Consider the following 21,331-nt stretch of genomic DNA (forward strand, 5'->3'; position numbering starts at 1 on the left):
GGTCCTGGTCCTGCCTTTTTTCCCATTGATGATAAAAGTTTGTAGAATAAGTGAATGAATGTCTTTATAATGTTTAACACATAATTACTATTTTTAATATCTTAATTTTATAGTTTTAACTTCACAAATATTAGCATTGATTTAATATATTAAGATGTAGTAAGTGTTTTTGCCTAGATCTTAAGAAAATACAGACCAGTGCTTGGCCTTGACTTGAATTTCTTTTATTACGAAGTCCTCATCCTTTTTTTTTTTTTTTTTTTTTTTTTTTACTTTATTTTAGTGGTTTGGGGGAAATTGCCAAATATACCCTCTTTCCTGGCAAAGGAAATTTTTATTTCCTTTTTTTAAATAAATTTATGTATTTTATTTATTTTTGGCTGTGTTGGGTCTTCGTTGCTGCACGCGGGCTTTCTCTAGTTGCGGTGAGAGGGGGCTACTCTTCTTTGCGGTGTGTGGGCTTCTCATTGCAGTGGCTTCTCTTTGTTGTGGAGCACGGGCTCTAGGCGCACGGGCTTCAGTAGTTGCAGCACACGGGCTCAGCAGTTGTGACTCGCGGGCTGTAGAGCGCAGGCTCAGTAGTTGTGGCGCACGGGCTTAGTTGCATATGGGATCTTCCCGGACCACGGTGCGAACCCCTGTCCCCTGCATTTGCAGGTGGATTCTTAGCCACTGCACCACCAGGGAAGCCCCCTCATCCTTTCTGTGCCTCTTTCTCATTCCCTTCCTCCTCTTCTCTAAGATGAGAACTGGCAAGATGCCTGTGGGAGGAAAAGCACAGGAGAAGGTGATGGACAAGATAGGGTGGGGGAATGTAACCTTCTCTTCTCCCAGGTCTTTGCACAGTAATACGTTACTCAAATTTTATGCGGTGACATTGGTCCATCATGTGAGCTGTTACAAGGTTTATGTGAAATATAATCAGTAGTATTGCCTTATGAAGAAATGCTTCCTTTCATAAAGAATTCTCTGCATAATAGACTCTAGATTTGATGGCAAATCTAATGTCCTCAATGACGTGTTGGCTCAAGGTCAGTATATTACTTGAATTAAGTTCATTACATGATTCTACTCATCCATTTGACATGTACATTTTGGGTACCTTAATGAAGTCACCTCCTCTAAGGATTTCAGATTAGCAAAAACTTCTACCACGAGTTTGGTGTGAAAGCCTCCAAGTGAGTTTTTAAGGTTAACATTCAGTGCACCAGAACCCTTTCTGTGGAACACTCACAAATACAGTGAAGTACATTTTTAAATAGATATTGAAAAAGAATTTCTGCTTACAACTAGAACTTTCTGTGATTGCTTAATATCCCTTGCTGAACATCAAGCAACAGTAATGAGAGAAATAATGAAAATGCATTGGGAAACAGAGATTATGCATTTTAACACTAGACGTAGAGTCCTTTCCATGCTTACTTATAACACTCCACAATGGACCAAGACATACCTTTGGAAACACAAAATCCTATAGTCATAGGACATTATTAGTGCCATTTAGTCAGGGGCATATGCTTGAGTAATTGGTAAGAAGAGAATGTGGATTCCAAAGACAGATATTTCTGCCTGTGACCCTCCTCTGGAAAAGCTCAACAGGAAGCTTCATGCTAGGTCTTTACAGAGTGGTTCCAGCCGCCCGGGAGCGCTTGGCTACAGAGGCTGGGGTCCTGACGCCCTGCATATAGATGTTCCTCATTGCCCCTCAGGCATTGTGGGTTCTGTCCTTTGTGCCTGGGCAATGAATACTGCCCCTCTCAGAGCTTCCAAGGTGCCTTCCAGGGAGAAGACACCACTTCTCTCCTAAGGAACTTTCCTTCCAGATGCCTTTATAGTTTTTCATTTACTAGTGACCAGTGGTGAATGGATCTGCCCATAGAATCTGAGCATAAAATTTCCCCAGCTTTGTAGGGTCATCCAGTTATCGGCCTGGCCAGTGACAGGGAGGGGCTGCCCCACCCCCATCCCGTGTTTCTCCATTGATTGGCCCCATCGCTGCTCTGCTGGGCATTGGGCCTCACTCTGAGCTCTAGAGGGAATGTGACCACTAGTAAGTTCAGAGAAACCAGGAGAAGGTGTTGAATCAAAGAGAAAGGAACTTTCAAGGAAAAGGTTGGGAGAGGGAAGATGAGAGGATGGTAGGGGAGAACGGAGAAAAAAGACAAGCAGAATGTGTTAAGCTGTAAATTCGGTTTTTGATTTTTTTTTTAATGAACCCTTGTTTTTTTGTTTTGTTTCTTTTTTAATTTTATTTATTTATTTATGGCTGTGTTGGGTCTTCGTTTCTGTGCGAGGGCTTCCTCTAGTTGCGGCAAGTGGGGGCCACTCTTCATCGCGATGCGCGGGCCTCTCACTATCGCGGCCTCTTTTGTTGCGGAGCACAGGCTCCAGACGCACAGGCTCAGTAGTTGTGGCACACGGGCCCAGTCGCTCCGCGGCATGTGGGATCTTCCCAGACCAGGGCTCGAACCCGTGTCCCCTGCATTGGCAGGCAGATTCTCAACCACTGCGCCACCAGGGAAGCCCTGTAAATTCTTATACATAAAAAATAGCTCTTAAAAATACATTGTTCTCAAAAAGCATAGTTTGCTGGGGAAAAAAAATGGATTGAAATGAATTGAGGTTGTTTTTGAAGTAGGAATGTCCTGGTTACTGAGAGGGAAATCCATCCAGCATCCCTGAAAAATGAAGGAAATGGTTCTCTGAATGCTGATTCCCTTCTGGGAGAGCACAGGAGGCCTGCCAGTTCCCTGCAACAGACCACTGTCATTCCTTATCACTCCCCTGCATCATTTACACAGATTAACTGGAGATGGGAATTTCTTCAGTTGTTTCTATAAGTATACTCAGCTGGACTTTTTCTCTCTTTCCATGGAACAAAACCTCTGATCCTGTCTCCCTACCTATCTGTATTTCAGTTTTAGTTTCTTCATGTGCTGTGTTCAACAGCCATGCGATGATTAAGTTTGTATATTTTGCAATGACAGTCTAATGACTCTTGGCCAACGGGTATCGTTCCCAGCTGGTTGTTATTGTTACCACCTGTGTCAGCCTTAGTGGCCCTTGATCAGGTTCAGGCCGCAAGATGAGAGTTCAGAGGCTTCTGCTGAGCAGAGGAAAACAACAGTAGGGACTGGGGAGGCGGAAGTCTTACCCAATTCTGGGAATCCTAGAGCATGTTGCGATTGCGTAGAGCTTTTCCCCTTCGTGTCTCAAGTATGATGAGAAATTGTGTTTGTCACATGGAGCGACTCCACCATGTGCCGTTCTTTTCACTAGAGGACACAATCCCAAAGAAGGTGGTGTGCCACTTCAGCGGGAAGGCCTACGCTGATGAGGAGCGCTGGGACATTGACAGCTGCACACACTGCTACTGCCTGCAGGGCCAGACCCTCTGCTCGACCGTCAGCTGCCCCCCGCTGCCCTGCGTCGAGCCCATCAACGTGGAAGGGAGCTGCTGCCCAATGTGCCCAGGTATCTAAGCCGCTGCCCTGCCATTTTCCAAGCTGTGATGTTGATTGAAGAGGAAACTAGGACAGACTCAGAACCTCCCCCACCCGTCCCTTAGCTCCTGTGGCCCAAACAGAGACCTGGCGGGTAACTTGAGAGCCTGTGACCAACTAGGTGAGTGCCTGATTTTTGGTTCCATGCCAGTATTGCTCTCTTCTGACTTGCATTCTCTAAACGTAAGTGGCAGACCTTATGGGTGTAACAGACCTGTGAGTGACACCTGCCGTGTCCGAGTAGCACAGTTTTAGCGCAGTGTTGGACGAGCCTAGCAGAAAAGGTCCATCATCGGACACAGTAGGGAATACACTTAACAGCTGTTCTAAGGTGAATATCTATCAGAACCAGAATGGAAGAGCTGCATTTAAAGAATACGAAGCTGGTCCCATCTTTCTTCAGTTCATCAGTTCCAGTAGTACCCAGGCCACCCCATGCAGCCTTCTCCCCATCCCTCCCGTGAACTTTCCATCTCTTCCCACCTAGACCGGAACCACGGAGCACGCCCCCAGCTGGCTGTTGCAGAATCACATGCCTACGTCTGTCCCCACATTCCACCCTTCATGTCAGCTCAGTAATCCGCCTCCCAGTTTCAAACCTAAGTCCCCCACAGCTGCCCAGATCCTCCCCAAGGCCTTCTCCTGGTTTCCATGTCTGTGTCTCCTGCCAAAACAGCTCCTTTGTTTTCTGCCCCTCGTTCCCAGCAATGCAGGACCTGAGCCCGCGGCAGGACAGCCTCTGGGCAGTGTTCCAGATCTAAAGCCCTGAACACACAGACTTCACAGGCAGTCCAGACCACACAGACCAAAGGGAGGGCTCACTCTAGGAGCCCAGAGAGGTCCTGAGCAAGTCAAGAGCCCCTCCATCTTCACCTCGATTCTGTGTTTTCTTGCGGCATTGTATTAGAGACTCTTGCTCCATGCAGCACAGTGGGCTAGGAGTCAGGGCAACTTAGAAGGGCATCTACACCGTGCACGTGTAAAATGGGATAGCCAGTTAAACCTGAAGAGTTTCACTGAGCTCTGCATACATTTGCCTTTTGTTTAGCTGTTGTGCAAACTAGCCCTAATGGGCACATCTAAAAATGTCCATTTATCCCCTAAAAAGGATGGGCTATTCTGCCAGTCAGGAGGCTGAGTCCTTTTCAGATCTCTTACTGGGTGCTTTTCATAGTTTAGTCTCCTTGGCCTTGTTTAAGGTGTAAATTGAGAGTCACAAGTTCACTTCTGTGATGTCGTATCCCTCGGTGTCCACATAGGGAAAAAACAAAATCCTTAAGTGTTTTGCGTGAGAAGAATGAGGAAAAGCATGTATTTCTCATTGGAGTTGCTTTATCTATTACATTTCACCTGTTTCACAAGTTTCATACCAGTTTTCCTAGTAATATGCCTTGAGCAGTTCAAATGGTGAAACTTGATCTTATTCAAGATTCATTTCGTGCCTACCCTATGCAAGCACTGCTCGAGGCCCTGGGGAGACAAGGGTGAATCCAACAAGTCCCCATCCACACAGCTGATGGTTTCGTAGGGAGAGACAGGCAGCACATAAGTAAACAGTAAACAGCACACAAGATGAGGATAAGGGTCACAGAGAAAACACATAGCAAGGCCGGGGTGGGGGAGGAGGGGCTAGGCAGAAGAGGAGACAGGATGTTCTGATAATCCGGGAATGCCTCACTGATCAGATGACATTTATAAAGGGACCCAGGAGAGTGGCAGGAATCATGGGGTAGAGGCAGAATCTCTGCGGTATAGGCAGGACAAAAGCCCAGCGGGTGGGAACATGCCATGAACGTTCAAAGAGAAGCAGGGAGGTTGTGTGGATGTGACCCCATGAGCAGGGAGGGTAACTAGAGGAAAGCAGGGAAGTAGCCGTGTGCCAAAACACGAGATCTCATGAGCGATTTTAGAATTTTATTGGGCAAGATAGAAGCTCTGGAGGGTTTTGAGCAGAGGAGTGATGGGACGTGACTTGCAGGAGTGGAAGCAGAGAGGCCAGTGATGCAGGTGAGAGCTGAGTGTGGCTTGGACCAGGGCAGTAGCTGTGGAGGTGGGAGAAGTGGTTGGGTTCTGATTCTAGTGAAAGGGTAGAATCCATAGGATTTGAACGTGATGTGAGGAGTGAGAGGAAGAGATATGCCAAGGACAACTATAATGTTTTTGACTAAAACATGGAGTTGCAGCTCTGGTGTAAAGTCAGTTTGGTTTGGGGAGTTTTTAGTTGGAAATCTCCATTGGACATCTAAGTGGAGATAATGAATAGACAGTGAATCTGTCTGATCTGGAGTTCAGGAGAGAAATGGGAGATGGATCTATAAACTTGAACGTTGTCAGCCACAGGTGGTTTTTAAGCCTTGAGACCGGACAAGGTCACTCAAGGAGTGAGTGGATATAGAGAGGAAAAGGGAGCCTGGGACTGAGCCCAGGAACCCTCCAACTTTGGGGTCTGGGCAGGTGGGGAGGGACTGGCAGAGGGAACAGAGAATGAGCCCCTGCCACCCGGGAAGCAACTGAGAGAGCTATGACCTGGGAGCCACATGGAGAGAGGGCAGGAGGAGTGCTCTTGGGTGACATCAGGTGAGAAGCAGGGACTGACTGCTGTGCATTCAGCGTTGTCCTACTCGTCGTGACGAGAGCCATTTCCGTACAGTGGTGGCAGCAAAACCTACTTAGAGTGGTTTCTAGAGAGAAGGGGAGGGGGTGAATTGGAGACAACCATTACACAGCCCAGCTACAGACCACGAGCGCTAAGTTCACAGATAGGATTTTCTTGTAGAGTAGAGGGGGGTCTTGGAGGCTTTCACTGAAGGATTGAGCTAGACCTTGAAAAACAGTGGGTTCCCTTAATTGGAGTGAAAGGGTGATCTGACCAAAGACCCTGAGACAGAAAGGTCAAGGCCAAATGCCCCTGGAATAGGGAGTTCTAGTAGCGGGAAATAAGGACAGAGAAGATGACTTTGGTCAAGATTTTTAGGGCCTTAATTGTCAATTGGAGAGGTAGATTTTGTCCTTTGTCCTTCGTGGCTCATTTTTGAGCAGATGAAACACAAGATCATGGAGGTGCTTTGGGGAGCCAAACAGTAATCTGTAGGAGGACTGAAGCAGGGAGAGACCAGAAGCCAGGACAGCTGTGACTTGCACTGTAGACGTCCCAGGTGTGTGATGATTAGGACCCAAAATCAGGTGATGGCGGCAGGAATGGAGGGAAAGATCTACTCTCCTCGGTTGTGAGTTTAATAGAGGAAAGAGTGCAGGTTTCACTAACATCCTGCTCATAACTAGAGATTTCTCCAACGACTTCTCAGTCAGCATTTACTGTTGGATTGGAATTTAATTTCTGTTAAGTCCCCCTTCTGCTTCTGATGTATTGTTCATGAATCATTTCTCCATCTTAACTCACCAAATTTTGCAGTCAGGCGAGCTCTGCCACCTTACATTTGATTAAGTGTGGCCTGCCAGGAAGCCTGGATTCCTGTCCCATTTTTCTCCTGGGCCCTCTGAAGTTTCAGGTTGCCGATTCTCACCTGGAAAGCTCAAGCTACCTGGCTTTGTCCCCTATGCACATCAGCTAACGTTCTGAATAGCCTCACCTTTACAAAGCACTTTCCCCCTCTGCCATCTTTGGATACAAGTACCAGACCTGTGAACTGATTCGCTGGTTAGTACTTGTCCCATTTTATAGAAAACTGAGGGTCAGAAAAGTTAAGTGAATTATCCAAAGCCATGCAGCTAGTTAGCAGACGACCCAGGAGTCCCCAGTCCTAAGTTGACTTATGGTTCCATCTCCCAGAAAACGGTGTCCTCACCTTGTAAGCCCCAAGCACCCTGCCCCATATCCAGAAAAGGACATTTTAAGGAGGGTGGCTCTTACAGTGGGCCAGGTGCCTCTGACTGTAAAATACATCCCCAGTAAGTTGTCTTAGGTTCCTCTGAAGTTCAGGTCAAATCTGACCCCAGTTGTAATTCTTTAATTGTGACCAAGTGGGCCGTGATCTATGCCACCTAGCCAGGTAAAGTTTTGTGTCACTCCCCTGGCCCTGTCATCCACAATGCCAGCAGCTTTATAAAGGGCTCTTGTAGTAAATGCCGGAAGGGTTCTATTCTAGAGTTGGGGTTGAATGCAGTCTTTGGCCATGGCAGGCCTGGGCCTAGGCATGGAAACACAGCGGCACCCACACTTCTTTTTGTTTCTTCAGTTTTTTTTGCTGAAAGATTTATCATTTTTGGCAAAACTGCTCAGAGGTGGCTTCCCTCTTAAGTTCACATCAAAGGGAAATGACACTCTCCCCTTAGACTTGAGGGCTCTGAACTAGAGCTTTGAGTATTTTATGATAAAGGGGGTGTGGGTAGATTTTAATCAGAGCCGAACTGAGTTTAGTGGAGCAAACTGGTCCAGAGGACATGCCATGAGCTGCCAGCCGGTGAGAAGTAACTCATCATGAGAGGCCCATGAGGGCAGGACTGGTCCTGCTCACAACTGTATCCCCCAAACTTAGGCCAGTACCTGCCACATAGGAAATACTTGGGAAATATTTGCTGAACAGTGGTGATTAAGTAATCACTGAGTAAGACATCCTCCTCCATCCTAGGTAGATCCTTCCAACTTTCCCCTCTGTTGCCAAGGAGAGCCTTTCTAAGCACCTGTGGGAAGAGAACTCACAGTGTCAAGTCTGTGTTGCTTGTAGGGTTTCACTGAAATCTACCTGTAGGCAGGTATGAGGCACAAGAATTTCAAAGCTGCTTGCCTGCTGCTGTCACTCAGGAAAGACCCTGAGCTGAACTGAATTGTCCCCAGCCCTGGGGGTCTCAGCAGAGGAGGTCTTTGCTGCTTAGCTGCTGACATTCACAGGTTTTCTGCATGGATCTCATGTTAGCCTTTTCTCCCGAGGCCTCAGAAGGCAGTGGCAGGTCAGCCCCTGTTGTGATAGGAAAGCTCAAGGCCGTGCGCTGGACCAGACAGGGCAGGGGCTCAGGGTGCCCTGGCACTGTAAGATGTCATGTAAATGTCAAGGGGGTTTTCTTCCCAAATTCCTCCAGGAAATTGGTATCACATATCGAGCTGTCTCAGTGGGCGAGCTGAACGCCATCCCTACACACACCCACCCCAGAACCACCCAGCCCGGACCTGTTGAGTCAGGACCTGTGAGCATCAGCACATTTTATAAGCTCCTCAGGTGATGCAGTTATGATAGAAAAGTTTGCGATCACTAGTTTATACTCAGACCCCTGCTTCTGTGAATGAAAATGTTTTCAATAACTTCTCTTTTTAATTCTAGAGTTTTTAGAGACCTATTGAACCTTTCAAAACTCTAAGAGTGTCTAGTTCTTGCCGTGTTTGAGGTCTTATAATTTAAGTAAGAAAAGCTAAAGCCAAAGTGACTTCATTCTTAGGGGCAATAGGAAGACCTGGGCTTTGGAATCACAGAACTGGATTGGAAGCCCAGCTCTGCTGGTTCCTGGGTGCATAATCTTGGGCAATTTCTTAACGTCTTAGCATTTATTTCCCTGGCAGGTGCTCAGTTAACTCACAGTGGAAGTTTAGCACGTATTCTATTCTCTATCACTCTTCCCTTCTCTCAGATTTATCCTTTTTAAAGTTCACTTCTTGAAAGGCTGGTAACTTTGGGATAGACAGTGATCACTGTGAGCAGAGAGGATTTTCTTTTAACTTATATAACGTATTTCATGCATTTTATTTTGGACTAAATTAGGCTGTATATTAGTGAGTATTTCGTATTACCAATGTTGGGTAACCTTATTATAAAAATCAGTTAATAATATGGCAGGCCCTGGCCAAGAAGTACGTGATTGAGGCTGACTTCTGTTGTTATATTTTGAAAAGAGATTCTTAAGAATTACTTCTTTTAAAAGTTGGCTAATTATTGTTAGCCAGATGAAGTAGGGATATACAGATATTTATGTAGGAACCAAGGAAAGCTTTGGATTTTCTCACTGGTCCCTTTAGAACTTGGCTTCAAAAAAAAAAAAAAATCCTGATATTGGAGATTAATGAATATCATTCTTCTCAGTTTTATTTCATGTTGTAGTATCTTGTTGACCAAAGTGTCTATATGATCGAGTTAGGTAATATTAATATGTTTACTCAAGATCAGTTTCCAATCTACATGGTTCCAGGAATAACATAGTAGACATTTAAGACTTAAATCGGGCAGCCCCTCATGAGCTCTGCCAACATCCATTCCCATTGAGGGGAAGGGAGTGGAGGGGAAATGAATAAAGAATGGAAGATGCTTTAACCTTTTCACTTCCTGTGACATATTTCATATAAATGATTCAACACTCATTTATTAAAGAGCAAGTTATTAAAGTATAATTTAGCAGATGGAAAGTAAAAGAAATCCTTTCATTTCAGCCAGTGACCATCAGCTTGCACGAATCTGTAGAGCCAACAGCATTTGTCATGAAAAAGCAGAGCTTCTGACCCAGGTGGAGGAGTAATCTTCTCCCATCTTTTTAAATGGTTATAGGACATGTTTCCCACTCCTACAAAGCTAGTAACTCTCTAGCATTAATGATGTCAAGGTGGAAACTGGATCTTTCATGTCCCAGGACATGTTGTGTTGTACTGAAGGCACCATCCATTTGGATTGAGGAGACAAGTCAACAATAAGGAGCCCATCCATCATCTCTTATGAAAAATGTCCCCTTCTTTTAGAAATGTATGTCCCGGAACCAACCAATATACCCATTGAGAAGACAAATCATCGTGGAGAGATTGACCTGGAGGTTCCCCTGTGGCCCACACCTAGTGAAAATGACATTATCCATATCCCCAGAGGTAAGTGCCAAAGTCAGTTGAGATCTGTCTAGTCTTGTGTATGGTTTACTTTTTTTTTTTTTTAATTTTCAAAACTTCTTTTGGGTAACCTTTTAAAATACGTGCCCAAGTAAGTTCAAATAACCACTCCAAGAAAGACCTGCTTGGCTGTAACATATTTAACAACCCAGGATGATGAAATAAGTCTGCAGGTAAGTGGGTAAAATGCCTCTTTTCTGGTCCCACATGCTCAGAGGCTTAATGATGATGGAAAGAAATATGTCCCTGGTCATAAGAGCTTCTTGGTATCTGGAATTTCTAAGCCATCTCTCAAAGGTATGTGTGTGAATAAACTTTGTAAGCAGAGTAATAATAAATTACTCACTTGTCCCTGTGGATTCTGTACTAAGCATTTATGCCATTAGGTTACCCTCTACTTCCAGGTAGTTTTCACTCCATGAGGAGTTCAGTTTATTACTAATGTGTTGATTTTTCCACTCATCAGGCTTAGTCCATGTGGTTTTTTTTTTCCCCTTGCTCTGTCCTTTTAGTCGTGTGTAATAGAGATGTTATTCTGCCTCTCAGCAGCTAAGTGGTAAAGCAAGGCCAAGTTCCTGTCAATCTTGCCTTCTCTCTAAAAGTAGTCCTCTTGATCAAAAGAGTATAAGCTTGCTCTTAGTCATGACTCAGTACTGCCTCCTGTCTACTCCAAGGACATTTTCAAAATCACTGTTAGACTGTTTTTATATTTCTTTTGGAAGAAGCAGTATTCATTGCTTGAGAGATTAATGGTCTGTTACACTAGATACTGTGTTATGCTTGGATCAAGCCAGATGACCAGAGCACCAGATTCCTGGACCCATGTTTTGGCTCCTTATATAATTGCTGACTGAATGGTGCTTCAGCATTATGTTTACAGTCATTCAGTCAACAAATATTAGTGCCTACTCTGTGCCACACACTGATCTGGATGCTGAGCTTTAGTCATAAGAATAGCCATATTTATTATGTTACATTGAGGACTCTGTATTACATAATATTTCTGTTATAAAGACCCTGAGGAGAAATTTCTTCATATATCAGTAGCAAGAAAATTTATGATTCTCCTAAGCAACTGATTTGTTTTAATCTTAAAGACATTGTGAATCTTATTAATGTTGCTTATTTCCATTTTTGCTTTGGCTGCTAGGAAGCTTAAAGCTAATCTTATGGTCTGCTTTTTGCATCAAAACAGAATTTAAGGACTAAATTTTGTAACAGACCTCAACTGAAGCTTCATTTTCCTTTCCCCAAGATTTTCCTTAATTTACTTTTTAATCTTCTTATATGACATATATTCCTAAAAACACTTCCAATATCATTTGGAATGTGGGAAGGTGAAAATTCATTCTTTATTCATTGTGTTTTTGAAACCTGAATTCATCAATAAAATGTTACTTTTACCTTTGGCAATTAGAAACTACTCTTTTTTTTGGCCGCACCGCACGGCTTCCGGGATCTTAGTTCCCTGGCCAGGGATGAAACCCGCGCCCTCAGCAGTGAAAGTGCGGACGGGGTCCTACCTACTGGACCACCAGGGAACTCCCCCCTTTGGCATTTTTCTTGATGCTGATAAATATGTTCCCTTTTTCTCCCCCCTTCCTATAAAGTATTACCATCTAAACTGTCTAAAATAACTAGGAAGGGTCTCTTCTTCCCGTCCCCCCAAATACACACAGAAGGATATTAATTAAAATCTGAGTTTTAAACTATAGACAGTATTAACATCACAAAGCTGTGCCACTTCATGAGCTGAGTTTCCAAAACAATTTAAAAGCAAGTCCTTTTGATTGCATGTGTTCTGCATCTTTCGCTAACCTGGTCTTTGATGCATTTAAAGACATCCTGACTACAGTGGTTTATTTGAAACAAAATAAAAGAAAAATAAGGAAATCTTCAGAGAGTGCTCCTGATTGGTATCTATTTAAATCTGTTATCTCTGTCTGCAGTGTTCATTGCAAGAATGATGATTTAAAGGAAAAGACCATCATTTATAAGAGCAAAATTAAACGTCCCTTGTACAATAACTAAGGCAGGAAAATGATCCAATAGGTCCAGTGAGTTTTCAAGTTTATGAAAAGTACAGCATTTTTGCTTAGAGCTCAGTAAACCAGAATATTAACCAAAAGACCAAGCTTTTGATTCTGGCTTGGTTTTTACGAGTACACTACTAATTAGTCTTATCTATTACACTACTAAGTAGAAGCATATACTTTGTCCTAGTCTCCTATTTGTTAGTAAACAGGGAGCTAAGCTGATGTTTCTGCTTCAAAATCTTAGAAGATCATAAAGGTTAACATTAATCAAAATATTTTCAGTAGTCTAATTTTAGTCACTTTTTAAAAAAATGTTTTTTAATTTTTTTATTTACTTATTATTTTTGGTTGCATTGGGCCTTTGTTGCTGCGCACGGGCTTTCTCTAGTTGCGGCGAGCGGGGGCTACTCTTCGTTGCAGTGCACGGGCTTCTCATTGTGGTGGCTTCTCTTGTTGTGGAGCACGGGCTCTAGGTGCGCGGGCTTCAGTAGTTGTGGCACACGGGCTCTGGAGCACAGGCTCAGTAGTTGTGGCGCATGGCCCTAGTTGCTCCATGGCATGTGGGATCTTCCTGGACCAGGGCTTGAACCCGTGTCCCCTGCATTGGCAGGCGGGTTCTTAACCACTGCGCCACCAGGGAAGCCCTAGTCACTTTTTTTTTTAAAGTTTACGTAAGAACTTTCTTATTTTCTTTACTAGCTAGAATCAGCATCATCCTGCCCAATTACTAAACCTTCTCATCCTAATATTTTCTTTTTTACATCCATCCCTAAGAGCTCTGCTCTCTCATAAGAGCTCTTTGGATCCACATTAGACTTTAATCATGTTTTAGCCTTAAAGTACTAGGAAGCAATAAAACCACGTTGCTGATCTCTATTTGCAATGTAATTAAAATAATCCTTAAAAATTCTGGTTTAGGTAATAAATGCTTGTAATTTTTTTTTCTTCTAGACGTGGGTCCCCTCCAGGTAGATTACAGAGATAATAACAGGCTGCACTCAGGAGAAGATTCTTCGCTGGACTCCATTGCCTCAGTTGTGGTTCCCATAATAATAGGCCTCTCTATTATTATAGCATTCCTGTTCATCAATCAGAAGAAACAGTGGATACCACTGCTTTGCTGGTATCGAACACCAACTAAGGTACTGTACTGACAAAGTTTCAGCCTCTTAAACGATCAAACTAGGAAAGTTTGTATGTTTAGATTTCCTTAGTTGCTTGATATCTTCTCTATTAGCCAGTGAAATGTTTACTTTGCTCTTCATAGCTTCAAATGCACATCAAGCTGTGGTGATCAAGATATATAGTATTTGCCCTGGGCTAGATGGCTGGATCAAGTCTCCATCAGTTAATGAATCCTGACCTTTCACAGATCCAATTTCCTGGATTTACTTTAAAGTTTTCAAATAAGCAGATACCCCTGGATTGATTCCTAAGTGATTGTTGTTTATATTAGAAATTAAACCTTGGTCACTTGGTATTTCTCAATCATCTATCAACATAGAATTGGGAGAGGAAGAAAAAAAATCACAAGGTTAGGGAGATAACACACGGAAGAGGGCAAGAGGAGAGCTAAAAGATCATGACAATGTACAAAAGTCCAAAGGACAGGCAGATGTGTCAAAGGCAGGCAGAAAGGGGAAAGGTAGCAAACGATGAAGAGATTGTGTGAAATAATACCAGACAAGGTGGACAGAGTCAGATTTCATATTGCAGGGGAAAGAATATGTGTTTGTTGTCAATACAAATGCAAAGGGCCTCAATCTGCCTATTTTAAAAAGCAGGAAATAATTCATTTTCATGAAGGGAAATAAATCATAATTCCTTTGAACACTAACTCTACCTTTTGCAGTTTGGTTTTTACTAAAGAAAAAAGATATACAACCTCAAGAATTGAAAACAGCCAATTTATCATCCAGATAATACTTTCACGTAAAATTTCCGTCAGATGGTTATCCTACCTCTGATTTTCTTACAACAAATATGTAAATTGCCTCTGTGCTGGGCACATGCTGGGTCAGGATACAGGGCTGCGCAAGACACAGTCTCTACCTGCAAAGCTGGGGAGAGAGCCGCTCATAGTGTGTATGGCTGGATATAGACAGACTGGCCCAACCTGGGATGCTGATTTTACAGCCTGATAAGAAATGGTCCGTTTATCTTAAAATCTGCCTATCTGGTACCTTCCACTCATCTTTGAACCCTCTTAAGCACTAGTCTGTACTTCAAGGATTTGAAAATAATCATGTCACTTCCATATTTTCTCAGTCCCTTCATCCCCTCCGTTTGACGTAAGTTATTGACATTTCACCCTTAAACACAGTTTGTCAGTATCCCTCATAAGAGTACAGTTGGCAGCACTTCCCTGGCGGTCCAGTGGTTAAGGCTCCACACTTCCACTGCAGGGGGCACAGGCTGGATCCCTGGTTGGGGAGCTAAGATACCACGTGCCATGCGGCGCAGCCACAAAAAAAAAAAAAGTATAGTTGGCACCAGACCAGGATGTGAACCCACGTAGTCTGCCCATCCGTGTGCTGTGATGCTGTTTTCTCACTTGAATGAGGTACTAAATATCTGTTGATCTGAGATAGATATGTAAAGCAGCTAATTCTTTGTGGTTCTTTTTCCTCCTCCCATTAAATAGCCTTCTTCTTTAAATAATCAGCTGGTATCTGTGGACTGCAAGAAAGGAACCCGAGTCCAGGTGGACGGTTCCCAGAGAATGCTGAGAATCGCAGAACCAGACGCCAGATTCAGTGGCTTCTACAGCATGCAAAAACAGAACCACCTACAGGCAGACAATTTCTACCAAACGGTGTGAAGAGAGGCAGTGTGGATGAGGTTTTGAAAGACAGAAAAACAACTCAATCTGCTCTTAAACTAGAATTCGTGCACTTGCTTAGTGGATTGTTTTGGATTGTGACTTGATGTACAGCGCTGAGGACTTCCTGGGCTGGGCTCTGTCGACAGCAGTGTGCAGAACAAGCATTCCCACTCTTCCTCAAGATAACTGACCAAGTGTTGTCTTAGAACCAAAGGTTTTAAAGTTGCTGAGATACATTTGCTTGTAATATAGCTGTAGAGATACTTGGGGACGGGGACAGTGAGTTCGGTCGGGGCGAATGGGTGGGAGGGTGGTGATGGGAAGACAAATTGGTCAGCTTGGCTTGCAGAGAAATCCAGTCCAGTGGCCCAGAGGATATTTTTTTTCCTGTTGCTCGGAAGACTTGCACTGGTTGCTGCAAAGCTCAGGCCTGAGTGAGCAGGAAAACAAAAAGGCCTTGCGATCCAGCTGCCATAACCACCTTAGACTACCAGACGAGCACATCAGACCCTTTTGATAGCCAACCCAGGCCTAAAGCCACATGCTTCTTTTATATACAGTCACAGCTGCAGTAGGTGGTGAGGAAGCAAGAGAAATGGGGTAGCGACGTTTCTCTAAAGCGGGTGATTAAGGATATATACAGTTATACTTTTTGCTGCTTTCTTTTTCTTCCAAGCCAATCAGCCAGTTCCTAGCAGAGTCAGCAAATGAATAAAACCTGAGTCGTTTCTTGATGTGAGCACTGGAGCTTTTCTGACAGCAGCGTGGCAGGAAGGAGAAGAGGGTGAAGGACACCAGGCATTTCCAGGGGCTATATACTTCCTTGTTTGTTGTTGCTTTCTTCTGTTCCGTTGGTTGTTCATAGTTTTCGTTGAAGCTCTAGCTTAAGAAGAAACTTTTTTTAAAAAAAAAGACTTTGTTTGGGGATCTTTTTTTCCTTATTATATACTGATTCTACAAAATAGAAACTACTTCATTTTAATTGTATATTATTCAAGCACCTTTGTTGAAGCTCAAAAAAAAAAATTATGCCTCTTTAAACTTTAGCAATTATAGGAATATTTATGTAACTATCTTATGCTTCAGAAAAACAAAAGTATTTGTGTGCGTGTGTATATAATATATATGCATATATATTTATACACATACAATTTATGTTTTCCTGTTGAATGTATTTTTATGAGATTTTAACCAGAACAAAAACAAACAGGCATTCCATATCAGTGCTTTTGATCACTTAAATTTTTGATTAACACAAAGTCTCAATCTACTTGCAGTTTAATTGGGAAGAGAAACGTGTGAGTGTTGGGTGTATGTGTGTTTGTGTGTGTATGCACACGCCTTGAGCAGTCAGCATCGTACCTGCTATGGAGAAGGTATTCCTTTATTAAAATCTTCCTCATTTGGATTTGCTTTTGGTTTTCAATTTGCTCACTAGCCAGAGACCTTGATGGCAGTTTATCTGCATCACTAATCAGCTCCTGGATTTTTTTTTTTTTTTTTCTTTCAAACAACTGTTTGAAACAACTACTGGAATATTGTCCGTAATAAGCTGGAAGTTTGTTGTAGTTTGCCTCAGATATAACTGACTGTATACTATAATGTTAACTTTTCAAACAGCTCTTAGCACTTTTATACTAATTACCCATTTGTTGCATTGATTTTTCTTTTTAAAATGCTTGTTGTGAAAGACACAGATACCCAGTATGCTTAATGTGAAAAGAAAATGTGTTCTGTTTTGTAAAGGAACTTTCAAGTATTGTTGTAAATACTTGGACAGAGGTTGCTGAACTTTAAAAAAAATTAATTTATTATTATAATGACCTAATTTATTAATCTGAAGATTAACCATTTCTTTTGTCTTAGAATATCAAAAAAAAAAAAAGGAAAAGAAAAAGGTGTTCTAGCTGTTTGCATCAAAGAAAAAAAGATTTATTATCAAGGGGCAATATTTTTATCTCCAAAATAAATTTGTTAATGATATGTTACCAAAATAGACTTACATCAGCCTGATTAGTATAAATTTTTGTTGACGATTAATCCATTCCTGGCATAAAAAGTCTATCAAAAAATTGTAAATGCTTGCTTTTTGTTTTTTCAATCATGGCCATATTATGAAAATACTAACAGGATATATAGGACAAGGTGTAAATTTTTTTTATTATTTTAAAGATTTGATTTATTCTGAGTGCTATATCTATTACTCTTTTACTTTGGTTCCTGTTGTGCTCTGTAAAAGAAAAATATAATTTCCTGAAGAATAAAATAGATATATGGCACTTGGAGTGCACTATAGTTCTACAGTTTGTTTTGTTTTCTTCAAAAAACAAGGCTGTAAGAGGATTACCTGCAACTTGATTCTTGGCAGCAAATAAACACTTTGACTCTAAATCACACAGTGTCACTTTCAAAAAGATTCTGTGTCTGAGATGAGAAAGATGACTCGTCCTTTTACTTTAAGGCTGTCAGTTCCGGCATCACAAGCAGCCCCAGTGCTTCTCTCAGAAGGCAGGCCTTTCCCAAGGAATCCTTGTTAAAAAAAAAAAAAAAGGTGTCGTCCCCCCCCCCAGCCCCCCGGCCCAGCAATCAAGTGTACAGCACAGGGATGCTGCTGAGAGAGAAACTTAAAACCTACCTGTTGTCAGTCACAGATCAGAAACACGCCCATCTCGTCATTAGAGTCAAACTCATTCACCATGTGTAAGAGAAAGGTTTTATAGTGGGAAACCCTAGGGTTTTACTGATGCTGAAGAAAGAGGTTACCAAGCAAAACAGGGGAAACCTCATTAGGAGGGGACTTTGACAGGAAAAAATAGCATATTTTTCATACATTTCAGAGGCATCAATTTAAGAATGAACTGTAAACAGACCACTGTTGAGTCGCTTCAAAAAAAAAATCTCTTTTGACCCTTTAGGATGCCCTCCAAAGTGATATTTTTTCAGTATAAGACAATTTTTACAAATTCAGATTAAATTATTATTATTATTATATTAGTATGCCTCTTCATCAGTTCAAGGGCAAGGGACAAATTGGTTCCACATATCCGCTTTCAAATAAGACATTAATAAAACAAGGAACCATCTCAAGTTCCACATACTCCTAGAGAACGGCTTAAGTGCCACGCTGGCATCAACTCCAAACTGAGCCACTGCCGTTGCAGTCCTGGTGTCCCAGTTACGGAGCAGAGTCAGGAATACGGGTAGCTCTGTATGCTCACAGATGTTTAAGTGGAATTTTAAAAGCCCGACAGCAGGTCCTATACAGACTCTACTTACACTCACGTTGTCAATGGGAAGAAGCTGCCGTGGCTGTTAGGAATGCCTCACGGACCCAGAAAAAGAACAGGACTTCCATCATTCCACAGCAGCTTAGCACGATCTGAAAAAAGTCCCTCTCTCCCCTCCTTAGCATCATGAGGCTAATCAAGATTTCACCAGCTCACACGCTGTAATGATGGACAATGTGTGAACAGTGAGGGGAGGGATCCAGCACTGTTAAGGGAAGAAAAAAATCAAAAAACCAAAAACTCAAAAATAAAGCTCTCGAGTGTATATTACCTTTTTTTTTTCCCAATATTTATTAAATGACATTGACTTGATTGGAACTGGCAAACGTTTTTCATGACTAGTGATGGATCCATGAGTAGCTGTTTCTAGAATTAGTACTTTAGGAAAACACATAGGCATGAATAAAATATAACAGTAACAGGAAACGGGCAATGCTGCAGCATACAGCTTCTTAAGCACCTCAAAGGATACAAACTCCTTTTAAAGGACACTTCTTCACAGACAAGTGAAATGAAGCATTGAAACCTCTAAAGTTAAACAATACAAGATTCTGAAAGTAAATGGCATCTTAATGGTTAAAATATGAACAATGGTGAAACGCAGCAACCTCTGAAATCAGTCATCTCCAGCTGTTTTGATATTGACTAAGTATTAAGCCAAGACAACGCATATTCTGGTTTCCCTTCTTCCAAGAACACCTCAATTTTTAAGTCTTAGTCTCTCTGGACAATACTGGTAGGTAATAGTTACACTGACAATTCTCTTAACAAAAAAATCAGTGTTGGTTCTTGCCAGCACTGAAAAATAACGAGTATAAATCTCTCAATGCTTTGATCTAGTTCTTGAGTGAGTGCAGTTTAGATCTAGAAAGCCTTAAAAACTCAAACAGGCATGAAAAATATAACTGCACGTGCACAATTATCACTCCCCCATACTCTATAAAGCTGGAAAAGAGAAGAGTTCATAATTGTTAGTATTTAACAAAAAACCATCTATAGAATTCAAAATAGTGCCATAGTTCCCTCGGTTCGTAATATAAAGCATTAGAGAAGGCATGATCTAGTAATACTGAATCACAAACCCAAGTTCAGGTGTCCTGAGTTTCCAATAGCAGGAAGGTAATGGTAGCCAGCTTTCAGAATAATGCTATAAGCAATTTAGTTTGCTGTCCACGGAAGATAAAGCTGTTCCTGAAGTTATGCTGCCCTATGTAGGACACAGAACTAGAGGAAGAAAAACAAAACAAAACAAAACAAGACAAAAACTTTTAAATAGAAATGAATATTTTGTATATATTTACACAAGATGTATATATATTTATACACATTTTTATGTATATACATTTTATATGTATATAAAAAACACCATTAGAACTAAACATTAATGCAAGGATCTATAGTAGCAATTTTTTTCTAAGGTATAAAAGGCTACACCCAACAATGAAACGTTTTCTCAAGACACATTGATGAGAATTGCCCAGAAATGAGATACCAAAAGGCCATGTCTCTTATGGTACCACTTAGAGATATAAACCCATAACGTTAGCCCTGTACAAGGCTTATAACACAGCAAACGGCTCCCCAGTGAAGTCAAAGAAGGATCCAAGTGTCTGCACACAATTTTCTTCCCATCTGGGGTCAGCACAGTGGCAGCCAGAGCTACACTACTAGCCTTTGGTACAGCTGTTGAGGGCCGGGGTGGGAGCAGGCTGCGGGGGCGTAATTACACAGCAGTGAGAAAGAAAAGCTTAAGTAGCCCATACGGCATCCGTCCCATCTTTTCCAGGCCAAATGAGGCCACTTTTCTACCTTCTTTCACGTCTCACCTTCGCACTGAAATTAAGGTGGTATATGTAGGCAGCTAAGCCATAGTCGCTGGCATTAAAAACAACAAGGAGAAAGTCCCACCAGGAAAGGGGAAGGAGAGTTCTCCCTTGAGCAATACCCTCTTCCTGGGCAAAATGTTCTACTGGTCCCCAAGGAAGAGAAATCACTAACTGGCTATGGATTTCCAGAATGGGTGGAAAAGAGCGTTTTAAACAGCCCTCCATCCTCACCTTCCCACGCATGTGAACTCCTCTGAGTGTTACACGCCCCTCTTCATTTTCTCAGAGCACAGAGTCGCCCTTTAGTCTGAACCCCAGCTTCTTTTCCACCCAGTCCTCACAATACAAAGCCAAGACCAAAACCGCAACACATGCACACAAGCAGCTCGTCAGCCGCAGGTACAGTCTAGCTAGACCTGCGCTCGCAGACCAGAGCCAGCGGCCCGAGCAAGGGGAGCAGAGCTGGAGGCACGCCGCCTCCCTAGGGCAGGCGGCGCAGGGTCGCGGTTACAGTCCCAGGTTTTCAGGGAAGAAAGGAAAAATCACACCCCCACCATACGACCCAGCAATCCCACTCCTGGGCATATACCCTGAGAAAACCATAATTCAAAAAGAGACATGGGGGCTTCCCTGGTGGCGCAGTGGTTGAGAATCTGCCTGCTAATGCAGGGGACACGGGTTCGAGCCCTGGTCTGGGAAGATCCCACATGCCGCGGAGCAACTAGGCCATGAGCCACAACTACTGAGCCTGCGCGTCTGGAGCCTGTGCTCCGCAACAAGAGAGGCCGCGATAGTGAGAGGCCCGCGCACCACAATGAAGAGTGGACCCCGCTTGCCGCAACTAGAGAAAGCCCTAGCACAGAAACGAAGACCCAACATAGCAATCAATCAATCAACCAATAAATCTTCAAAAAAAAAAAAAAAAAAAAGACATGTACCACAATGTTCATTGCAGCTCTATTTACAATAGCCAGGACACGGAAACAACCTAAGTGTCCATCGACAGGTGAATGGATAAAGAAGATGTGGCCCATATAT

At 42.7% G+C, this 21,331-nt stretch overlaps 3 protein-coding genes across 4 annotated transcripts in view; 2 read left to right on the forward strand and 1 right to left on the reverse strand.

Moving 5' to 3' along the window:
- Positions 1 to 17,574, forward strand: part of CRIM1 (cysteine rich transmembrane BMP regulator 1) — a 205,056-nt gene extending 187,482 nt beyond the window's left edge. For both annotated transcript variants that reach the window (XM_068565195.1, XM_068565194.1), the window contains 4 exons: positions 3,280 to 3,474; positions 10,180 to 10,302; positions 13,308 to 13,498; positions 15,001 to 17,574. In XM_068565195.1, the coding sequence (XP_068421296.1) occupies positions 3,280 to 3,474; positions 10,180 to 10,302; positions 13,308 to 13,498; positions 15,001 to 15,177 (686 nt within the window). In that variant the 3' untranslated portion in view covers positions 15,178 to 17,574. The remainder of the gene's footprint in view (positions 1 to 3,279; positions 3,475 to 10,179; positions 10,303 to 13,307; positions 13,499 to 15,000) is intronic.
- Positions 1 to 21,331, forward strand: part of LOC137778181 (annexin A2-like) — a 368,470-nt gene that overhangs the window by 20,937 nt on the left and 326,202 nt on the right.
- The window catches only part of FEZ2 (fasciculation and elongation protein zeta 2), a 45,584-nt gene continuing 40,207 nt past the window's right edge, over positions 15,955 to 21,331 (reverse strand). The window contains exons 8-9 of the mRNA XM_068565198.1: positions 17,528 to 19,691; positions 15,955 to 16,059 (exon numbers count right to left, since the gene is read on the reverse strand). Of these exons, the coding sequence (XP_068421299.1) occupies positions 19,675 to 19,691 (17 nt within the window). The 3' untranslated portion in view covers positions 15,955 to 16,059; positions 17,528 to 19,674. The remainder of the gene's footprint in view (positions 16,060 to 17,527; positions 19,692 to 21,331) is intronic.

This window comes from Eschrichtius robustus, chromosome 15 (assembly GCF_028021215.1).
Source record: "Eschrichtius robustus isolate mEscRob2 chromosome 15, mEscRob2.pri, whole genome shotgun sequence".
NCBI classification, from domain to species: Eukaryota; Metazoa; Chordata; class Mammalia; order Artiodactyla; family Eschrichtiidae; genus Eschrichtius; species Eschrichtius robustus.